The sequence below is a fragment of the Oncorhynchus masou genome, chromosome 6 (assembly GCF_036934945.1).
Source record: "Oncorhynchus masou masou isolate Uvic2021 chromosome 6, UVic_Omas_1.1, whole genome shotgun sequence".
NCBI classification, from domain to species: domain Eukaryota; kingdom Metazoa; phylum Chordata; class Actinopteri; order Salmoniformes; family Salmonidae; genus Oncorhynchus; species Oncorhynchus masou.
The window spans coordinates 17,660,688-17,671,910 of record NC_088217.1 but is presented as its reverse complement, the minus strand read 5'-3'; the positions used below and the strand labels follow the sequence as shown (position 1 = coordinate 17,671,910).

Genomic DNA, 11,223 nt, shown 5'->3' with positions numbered 1-11,223 from the left:
ACGGATCGCGGAAAATAGCAGGAATGGGTTTTTGTCGGCTACAGTCGAAGCAATGTCTTCCAATGGTGCGACTGCTGTCGGCATCCACAGATTATCCAATGAGAACAAACGCTTGGAGGTAAGGATGACAGCAGTGGTGAAGTCTACGGCGATAAGGATGTCACTTATTATTGTGCTTTACAGATGGTGGTTGTTGTGGATGGCTGTTCACAAATCTAAATGTGTATTTGAACCCAATAATGGTTACATTCAAGAAGTTGTAGCTGCCTATCAATCATTGTTTTTGAAACCAGTGGACAGCCAATGAAAAATGCGCTACATAGTGCGGATCCAAATCTATGGAATAGAAATTGGGCTTTTATTGCTCAATCATTAGAAAACCCTTTTGCAATTATGTTAGCACAGCTGAAAAGTGTTGTCCTGATTAAAGAAGCAATAAAACTGGCCTTTAGACTAGTTGAGTATCTGGATCATAAGCATTTGTGGGTTCGATTACATGCTCAAAATTGCTAGAAACAAACAAATTTCTTCTGAAACTCGTCAGTCTATTCTTGTTTGAGAAACAAAGGCTATTCCAAGAAACTGAAGATCTCGTACAACGCTCTGTACTACTCCCTTCACAGAACAGCGCAAACAGTTTCTAACCAGAATAGAAAGGAGTGGGAGGCCCCGGTGCACAACTAAGCAAGAGGACAAGTACATTAGTGTCTAGTTTGAGAAACATATGCCTCACAAGTCCTCAACTGGCAGCTTCATTAAATAGTACCCGCAAAACACCCGTCTCAACATCAATAGTGAAAAGAGTAATCTGGGATGCTGGCCTTCTAGGCAGAGTTGCAAATAAAAAGCCATATCTGAGACGGGCCATTAAGATGGGCAAAAGAACACAGACACTGGACAGAGGAAGATTGGGGTAAAAAGTGTTAAGGCCAGAATCTAAGTTTGGGGTGTTCGGATCACAAAGAACAACATTTGTGAGAAGCAGAAAAAATGAAAAGATGCTGGAGGAGTGCTTGACGCCATTTGTCAGGCATGGTCTAGGGGTGCTTTGGTGGTGGTAAAGTGGGAGATTTGTTGAAGGAAGGCTTGAAGAAGGAAGGCTATCACTCCATTTTGCAATGCTATGCCATACCCTGTGGACGACGCTTAATTGGAACCAAGTTCATCCTACAACAGGACAATGACCCAAAGCACAGCTCCAAACTATGCAAGAACTATTTAGGGAAGAAGCAGTCAGCTGGTATTCTGTCTATAATGGAGTGGCCAGCACTGTCACCGGATCTCAACCCTATTGAGCTGTTTTGGGAGCAGCTTGATCTTATGGTACGTAATAAGTGCCCATCAAGCCAATCCAACTTGTGGGAGGTGCTTCAGGAAGCATGGGGTCAAATCTCTTCAGATAACTTCAACAAATTGACAACTAGAATGCCAAAGGTCTGCAAGCCTGTAATTGCTGCAAATGGAGGATTCTTTGACGAAAACAAAGTTTGAAGGACACAATTATTATTTCTATTAAAAATCATTATTTATAACCTTGTCAATATTTTCTATTCATTTTTAAACTAATTTCATCTATGTTTTCATGGAAAACAAGGACATTTCTAAGTGAGCCCAAACTTTTGAACAGTAATATAAATATATATCTTCATTGATTCTTGAAGAATATAACTTAAATGTTTCATGAGCTTAGTTCAACTGTCACACTCATGAGAACCAAAAATATAAGCTTGTTTTATTCCAATGTTTGTAAACATTGTAAATGTAACAAACACTGAATAGCCTCCTAACATGGTTGAAACAAAACAAATGATATCATGGATGGTCAGTCCTTGCATCCATAGCTCTGTATATTCATCTGAGAGTGGTCACATTTCTCCAGGCCCATCCCTCAGTTTTTTACCAAGAGGCAGGGCAACTGTTTTGTTATTGTTTCATCTGTGGATTTGCCCTTTGAAACAGCTGCATATTATCAAGTGTCAGCAACAAAAGGTAAACAATAGGACTATAGCAAATGCAGCATATGACATTCATTTTTCACATGTAAATAGCACTTTTCAGTAGTGCTCAAAGCATGTCATTCCATGAGTGCAGCATTTTTCAACTGGAATCAATGAGTCCAATCAGTCCTCCATGACAACAAAATCATAAACAACAGTAGGGCTGGTTAATAAATCCTTAGTTTTGGGGTCATGCTCAGGTAAAACAATTTGGCTAATCTATACTTGAAGATAACAGATCAAGGGGCATTACATTTATTGGAATGACTGGAATTCTGTTAGACTTTGGTTTTTAATGTTAAGACATACTTTAATCATATTATTATATGTAGTAGAAAGCGATGGGTTAGAAGAAGCCTACATAACCAACACAAAGTAAAATGTAACATCCATATATAGCCAGCAATGTAAACTTTAACATTGATTTATCCTGCAATAGATGTCGTTTAATTGTCCTTGCCGTGTCTGAATCCTGGCTTAGGAAGGCCACCAAAAATTCTGAGATTTCCATACCCAACTATAACATTTTCCGTCAAGATAGAACTGCCAAAGGGGGGCGTTAGCCTGCAAAGTAATGTCATACTTTCCAGGTCCATACCCAAACAGTTCGAACTTCTAATTCTAAAAAGTAATCTCTCCAGAAAAAGGTCTCTCACTGTTGCCGCCTGCTACCGACCCCCTTCAGCTCCCAGCTGTGCCCTAAACACCATTTGTGAATTGATCGCCCCCCATCTAGCTTCAGAGTTTGTTCTTTTAGGTGACCTAAACTGGGACATGCTTAACACCCCGGCAGTCCTACAATCTAAGCTAGATGCCCTCAATCTCACACAAATCATCAAGGAACCCACCAGGTACAACCCTAAATTTGTAAACAAGGGCACCCTCATAGACGTTATCCTAACTGGCCCTCCAAATACACCTCCCCTGTCTTCAATCAGGATTTCAGCGATCACTGCCTCATTGCCTGTATCCGCTAAGGTTCCGCAGTCAAACGACGACCCCTCATCACTGTCAAACGCTCCCTAAAACACTTCTGCGAGCAGGCCTTTCTAATCGACCTGGCCCGGGTATCCTGGAAGGATATTGACCTCATCCTGTCACTTGAGGATGCCTGGTCATTCTTTAAAAGTAACTTCCTCACCATCTTAGTTAAGCATGCTCCGTTCAAAAAATGCAGAACTAAGAACAGATATAGCCCTTGGTTCACTCCAAACCTGACTGCCCTCGACCAGCACAAAAACATCCTGTGGCGGACTGCAATAGCATCGAATAGTCCCCGCGATATGCAACTGTTCAGGGAAGTCAGAGACCAATACACGCAGTCAGTCAGGAAAGCAAAGGCCAGCTTTTTCAAGCTGAAATTTGCATCCTGTAGCTCTAACTCCAAAAAGTTCTGGGACACTGTAAAGTCCATGGAGAACAAGAGCACCTCCTCCCAGCTGCCCACTGCACTGAGGCTAGGTAACACAGTCACCACCGATAAATCCATGATAATCAAAGACTTGAACAAGCATTTCTCACCGGCTGGCCATGCCTTCCTCCTGGCTACTCCAACCTCGGCCAACAGCTCCCCCCCCCCCCCCCCCCCACCCTCATTTATCACTCCAGTGTTAATCTGCTAAATTGTAATTATTCGCCTACCTCCTCATGCCTTTTGCACACAATGTATAGAGACTCCTTTTTTTCCTTTTTTCTACTGTGTTATTGACTTGTTTATTGTTTACTCCATGTGTAACTGTGTTGTAGTTTGGGAAACACTAGTTTATGATAGAATCAGAAAACGATCATTATTACTGTAGATTATACAAAAAAAAACTAACTTTCTCTGGCCACCCAAACACTACACAGTTGATTCAAATGATCAAAGCTAGATGAATACATTATTTGAATCAGCTGTGTAGTGCAGATGGCATCATTTTCTTGTTTACAGGCAATGGATGCAATGGACTCCAGTATGCTCTGCACAGAGTAGTAGCATAGGCAATATAAAGCAAAGTATAGGAGTTTCATAGGTGCATCATTCCAGGCAGACATTTATACCCATTGCATGTAAACAAATTAAATGTGTATTTGTCACCTGCACAGGATACAGTAGGTGTAAACAGTACAGTGAAATGCTTACTTGCAAGCTCAATACATATATTTTTTTATTTGTACATATTTTTTTTTTTACCTTTATTTTACTAGGCAAGTCAGTTAAGAACAAATTCTTATTTTCAATGACGGCCTAGGAACAGTGGGTTAACTGCCTGTTCAGGGGCAGAACGACAGATTTTGTACCTTGTTAGGGGATTTGAACTTGCAACCTTTCGGTTACTAGTCCAATGCTCTAACCACTAGGCTACACTGCCGCCCCATATGAAGTACAGGTTATTCTGCAAATGTAAAATGTGGTCAAAGCAAAACTCTTATTGCAAATCTATATTGATAAAAAACACAATTTCCATAAACACATCATTTGCATAAGTCCACTGAAAGAGAGAACCTGAAAAGACATTGACAAACCCTTCATACACTTTAAACTTACATCCATAATACACTATTTTATACTTCTCTTAAAGATGTCCTCCAGCCATTTTTGAACTTCTCCTGTTGAAAAGCAATATCCCAAGTATTAGTACAGTAAAGTACACACACTAAAGCAAAATAGTGTTTTTTAGACAACTGCAAACTTCCAAGGAGTAGGGCATTCAAGGAGTTGGTCTAATGGTCAAATGTGATGTCATCAGCCGTCCCCCTTGGTTGAGGAACAAGAGGAGGATAGAGAATAAAAGAGGAAGCCCCCCCCCCCCCCCTCGACCTGGACCACCTATTGGATTTGCCATTTGTTAAGTAAATCAGGTGTTAAAAGGTGAAACGTAAAAGACATTGACCAAATTATGTTAATACAATTACTGTGTAGTTACAGAAAGTGCATCTGTGCAACTCAAATGTGACCAGATATTTTGTTTCTTGGTAGGTATTTGCAAGAACAATAACACAATATAAATGTGTAATTTCATTGGAACAGAATAACAGTTGTTCTCAATATGGCAGAGGACAGTACCACAGAAGAACTTATGCTACTGTACAGCAATGACATGATAAAAAGGTGTTCCCTAGAGATCCAGACAGTAGCTTGGCCAGACAAACTGCCTTATTAAGGAGTCCCCCAGGCAGCTTTTCAAACAACTGGGAGCTTCAGAACACGGCTCCTATCATCTTCTCCCTCCCAGATGTAAAACCACAAACCATAGACAGCTCGTCCGCACAGCGGCCCTTTAGCATTTTCTCTAAATAAGGCAGCTTATCAGAGTTCCTGTCATTTCAGCCATATTCCCATTGCCAAACAACCCTGGCTCCGCTGTGGCAGTGGCGAGCTGCAGGCCTGCACATTCTTTTCCCTTGTATGGGTAAATGCCTGAGCAGGGCTGGCTCTGTTTGGGACAGCCGGGCAAGGCGATTGGCCAATGGAGGAGTGGGATGGGCCGGTTGAAGACTTTCTTTAAACAAACTTTTCAGTGGGACTGCCTGCTTCCCTTCCAACTAAGCACTGAGACCCAGACAGAAGGCCTCAGAGAACTCCCCAAAACAACTACAATTCACCTGAAGCCAAGGTGAGATGGATTTTTAAAAACATTTTCCTTAATGTTGTTTATCTTAGAGGGATTTTATGTTTGTATTTGATGTGGCACTTTTAAAGCATTAGTTAGAATTGTATGGGAAACTGTCAACATTTGTAAAAGCTGAGTTAAAGGTGAGGGCTGGATAGGGTTTCTGAGTTCTTCTTGTATGCCTAAAGCGACCAGTCACAGGTCGAGGGTCATCTGGTGTAGCTACTCATCACGGTGTTGTGGAATTAAGATTTGACCAGTTGTCACCACTCTGTGCCCCATATAGAGCTTTCTAAACACTAGAGCAAGGGTATTCAACTCTTCAACTCCTACTGGAAGAGGTCAGAAGCCTGCTGGTTTTCTGTCCTAGCTAATAATTAATTGCACACACCTGGTGTCCCAGGTCTAAATCAGTCCATGATTAGAGAGGAACAATGAAAAAATGCAATGGAACTGCCTCACTTCTAATCTAGAGCCTTATGTTTACCTGTTTTTAGACACCGAGAGGTTGGTTTGGTCTGTTGAAGTATGTCGCATTTAGGAACATCCCCAGTGCTGACCCCTCAGAAGTAGTCGTGGTGTCCGTGATGAGAGGTTAGGTGGTTAGGTCAAGACAGTGATTGACATAACTGTTTGTGTGTGTGTCTGGTCAGTGGAGCCCTGACCGCAGAGATGAGGTGTGGTTGGTACACTGATAAACACACAGTACATCCCAGAGAATAACAAACCAATGATGATCTTGAAATGTTTTCTAAACCAAATCGGTGAGTCAGCCAGTCGAGAAACCTGAGGAATTCAATTGGTTGCAGAAGCAGTGAAGTAATAATGGCCTAGAAATTAATTCTAGAGTGAAGTTGGGAAACGCATTTCCAAGGTGGCTTCAGACTAAAGATCTAGTTAGTTAGAATGAGATGAGGGTTTGGACAAGACTAATTGATCCGTTTTAAATGGTTGTGCATGATGTGCTTACAATGACATAGGGATCTAGTCATCCCTCTACAAGAATGTGAAATGTTACAGGAAATCAGGTAACTCAACCCTGAGAAATTCACTTCTAACATTCTCACTTTTGAACAGCCCCCGAGTCATGGTGATATGTTATAAACGCATGGAAAAGAGAAGGACTGAGAACTTCTGAGAAGAAACTTTTGCCCTCAGGCCCAAATCTTAAAATTCCTTCATTCTTTGAAATGAAGCTGGACAATGAGCAAGCAGTTTGCCAGTCACAACTCCCTTACATCTCTGTTACCTCCAATAGCAAGCTGAGACACTCTGAGTGAGAGAGACCTGTCGTTTGCCTAACATTTGACTGGGTTATGTCACTTGACAACTGGGTCTTGTTCAGTAGGGATGAAATGGTAGAAAATATGTTGGTACCAACTGACATTGCCCCAATGAATAATAAAGGTAAATAAAAATGAGAACGTTTTGACATTTAAAAACAATCTCTAATTTTGTGCCTGTTGAAAACTGCCATGATTTTGTGATCTACCTCTATCACACTCATGCAAACACACGTCGTTCCCATCTATGCTCAAATAAGGCTTGCTAAATGATGTTATGGTAGCCTGCTTTATATCTTGGTTACCAGTGATTTTATCTCCTGTACCACATGCCAGTAGAGAGAGAGAGTATATTTTGTTTATCTGTCAGTCATCCAACATGAGGAAGAGATTTTGTGTGGAGAGCGTCCCTGAGTCTAAGCGAATCATTGATATGAATAACATGCTTCAGTGGCTCTCAATGCATTATGTCATAGTCTGGCAGTCAATGAACTCATTATACCTCTAAATGACTCAACCTTAATGACATGTTACTTCCTGTATGGTATTGGCTCTCGCTCAGTCTGTATTCTGATGTGCCACCACCCAGCAGCACTATCCCCGCCTGTGCACACATTGTCAATGACGCACACTGAGTGACGGGTCTAAGTTTGGCCTGTTCTCCAGGATACCAGGTGGCTATCTTGTGACCTCTTCACACTGCTCACTGCAGATGACAGTTAGCAGTGGCACAACCAGAATCTTTGGTGCAGAGAGAAAGTGTAATTTGGAGGTCGATGGCATCTGGCACCAATGCAGAGACTGAAAATGTAATAAATGAGACTAAGTAATAACCAATTTTCTGGCACCAAGTAAAGTCCCTAGCCTTACCTAGACAATTTATGTAAAAATGTTGCTCATGTATGATCCTATTCAGCGCATATCGCAATCACGCTGATGAGGTTGACATGTAGGCCTAACTAAATCATCACTGTCAGGCTTTTGCATTTATACTCTTGTGCCATGATAAATTAAGAGCATTTTTCTTTATTCAATCATTTTTGGGGGAGACATTTCCTGTGGGAGAGATGAGAACCATCCTCTTCCCCAATACAACAGCCCACTTTGAGGAGTCGTATCTTTCATCCAACCGTAACCATCTATATCCTATTTTGCACGCCTTAGGCCCATCCAACCACCATCATGTCGAGCAAACGTGCAAAGGGGAAGACCACCAAAAAGCGGCCCCAGAGGGCCACGTCCAACGTGTTCGCCATGTTCGACCAGTCTCAGATCCAGGAGTTCAAGGAGGCCTTCAACATGATCGACCAGAACCGAGACGGCTTCATCGACAAGGAGGATCTTCATGACATGCTGGCCTCACTGGGTAAGACATAGGCCAAAGGGGAACGCATAGGAACCTGTTGTTAGTGGGTTGACTATATTCTATATACAAAACCTAACGAGCGTATACTCCTCAATTCTAGACTGAAACATCCTTCCCAAAACCAACCTTAGAGATGTATAGCAACAGAACATTTCCCAGTGAAATACCAGTACTGTCAGAGAGCGCTAACAATAAGCATGCAGACCGGTAATAACGTCCAACCGGGCACATAAGTCAATTTAACATTGGTTCAACGGACATGGAAAGTATGTCCCAATGGGGATTGAACCATAATATTTAGATTTCCTCAATGTCTACCTTAGAACAGAATCAGATTTTACCACTTAATGTTGACTATGGTGTGAGTGTTCTGTTGTGGTCCCCAGGTAAGAACCCGTCAGATGAGTACCTGGAGGGGATGATGGCGGAGGCACCGGGGCCCATCAACTTCACCATGTTTCTCACCATGTTCGGAGAGCGCCTCAACGGCACCGACCCCGAGGACGTTATCCGCAACGCCTTCGCCTGCTTCGACGAGGAGGGCTCTGGTGAGACACACGAGCACAAACGCTCTTCAATGTCAACCACTAGCATCCACCTTCACAGTAATGTCAAACACTTAAAAGGAAATCCTTATCCTCGATTCTTCTCAGCCTCTCTTCTTACCACCTTCTCGACCGTATTGGGAAGGTTCAAGGTCCCCCCACTCGAACCTTCTTCTCCAATGTTTAGAGAAGGAGAGAGGATGAGAAGAATCAAGGAAAGAGCCAAATGATGACCCGCCTCACTCTCCCGTTTGTAGGAGTGCTCCACGAGGACCACCTGCGAGAGTTACTGACCACAATGGGCGACCGCTTCACTGATGAGGAAGTGGACGAGCTGTTCCGTGAGGCGCCTATCGACACGAAGGGCAACTTCAACTACGCCGAGTTCACCCGCATCCTCAAACACGGAGCTAAGGACAAGGACGACATGTAGGGAGAGACAACTGCTTTGCGGCCCGCACACACAGTGCTTTTTAGATGGAATTGACTTCTGTTTTATAGTCAATGGTGATTATCCATTGGAGTGTATCTCAGCTAAGTGCATCTCAATAAGTCTGTAGTGGCTTCCTCTCTGTATCCTTTCTGAGATTCCCAGTGATCTGAATATTGCTTTACTCTAATCCATTCCAGGAAAGGTGACAAGTTGAAAGGAAGCAACATTAGACTCTTGAGATGCACTGAACGCCTTTGTATGTGTGCCCCACTCCCCCTAAAAAGCATTCCGCACTACATACCAGCCAAGTACCTCTTCTTGCCTCACACCAGCACCACCTCTGTAAAGAACTGCACCTTCTATCAAGGAGCTGTGTTGGAAAACCACATTGTAATGGACTCTCTTCTATTCTATTAATGTAATGTTTTTGACAGGTTGTATGTTACCTTCATTGCTTAAATGCTTATCATTCCACCCTTCTTTCGTTGGACATGTTTCCCAGTGCTAGTCATATCTCCTTGTCATCTGGTCAGGTCTATTCTAACTCTGCCTGCATTGATGCACCACAACCTCATTCAAGATAAAACACTCAACATGAAGGGTCAGACCTGTACAAGACAGCGAGGGATGATGTCGTGAAGAAAGTCAGCCTTTTGAAATTGTTTACTCGTTGCTCTTTCATAAGAGAGAACAGAAGGAAGAGGTTGGGCTTGGTTGTGTTCGGGTATAATCATGTTTGGGTTGAATTATTGTTTCAGGAAAATGATCATGCCTGTCTAGGACTAACGAAGTACCCTGAAGTGACATTCCACTGTGTCCCTTATTTCAGATGAGTAATTTCAATGTCCTGCTGCATTCAGTGCAGCATTCAATACCTTTTTAATATTCTATCAGAGAAAATAAAATATAAACTGATTGATATTCTTACATTGCAGTTGTGACACTTCACACCACTTTGAGAAGAATACTTAATATTTACTGTATGTCTTTAACTCTGCATTGTTGGAAAAGGACCCGCGAGAAAGCATTTCACTGTTAGTCTGTTAGCCAATCATTTAAGAAGCATGTGACATAAAAATGTATGATCAAATGAAGTGATCCAGGTTAAAGCACGAGCACCAGATGTAGACTACGCAGTATTTCAAGAGTCACCGAGTCTTGGCTGAAATCAGTAGCAGAGAAACTGCCACCCCGTTTGCGATATTACAATATGTTACTTCAAACAGTGAACACCATCCCCCCCCCCGGACATCATTGCACGTGAGAGAACAGTGTTATGTACAGATTTGTTTTATGGCGATGCAAAAACAAAAATGCGCCTGGGGCGGCCAGTGGCGACATTTCTCCTAATGCAGATCAACTTTAAAGGTCATTAATATTGTTTCACCTCATGCATCAACAGAAAAAGCTAAATATAAAGGATAAAAAGATCAACTAAATAACGAGGCTTTATACAAGGGGCACTGGAACCAAGTCAATGTGCAGGGGTACGGGTTAGTTGAGGTAATATGTAGGTAGGGGTAGTGACTGCATATATAAACCTGGAGTAGCAGCAGCATGTGAAGGAATATGAATGTACAATGCATTCGGAAGTATTCAGACCCCTGGACTTTTCACATTTTGTTACATTAGCCTTATTCGAAATGAATTAAATGAAAAATCCTCAGCAATCTACACAAAATAGCCTGTAATGACAAAGAAAAAAAGGTTGATATTTTTCTAATGTAAATAATAAAAATACCTTGTTTACGTAACTATTCAGCCCCTTTGCTATGACACTCGAAAATGACCACAGGTGCATCCTGTTTCCATTGATCATCCTTGATGTTTCTACAACTCGGAGTCTGTCTGTGGTAAATTAAATTGATTGGACATGAGGTCCCACAGTTGACAGTGCATTTCAGAGCAAAAACCAAGCCATGAGAAGGAATTGTCCGTAAAGCTCCGAGACAAGATTGTGTCAAGGCACAGATCGGGGGAAGGGTACCAAATTATTTCTGCAGCAT

The 11,223-nt window shown here is 42.1% G+C and overlaps 1 protein-coding gene across 1 annotated transcript; it reads left to right on the top strand.

The window, feature by feature from the left end:
• Positions 1-5,486: 5,486 nt before the first annotated feature.
• Positions 5,487-10,144, top strand: LOC135541436 (myosin regulatory light polypeptide 9-like). The gene is made up of 4 exons (XM_064967689.1): positions 5,487-5,593; positions 8,038-8,239; positions 8,626-8,787; positions 9,042-10,144. The coding sequence occupies exons 2-4, from the start codon at positions 8,056-8,058 to the stop codon at positions 9,215-9,217; spliced, it is 522 nt and encodes a 173-aa protein (XP_064823761.1). The 5' UTR covers positions 5,487-5,593; positions 8,038-8,055; the 3' UTR covers positions 9,218-10,144.
• Positions 10,145-11,223: the final 1,079 nt, after the last annotated feature.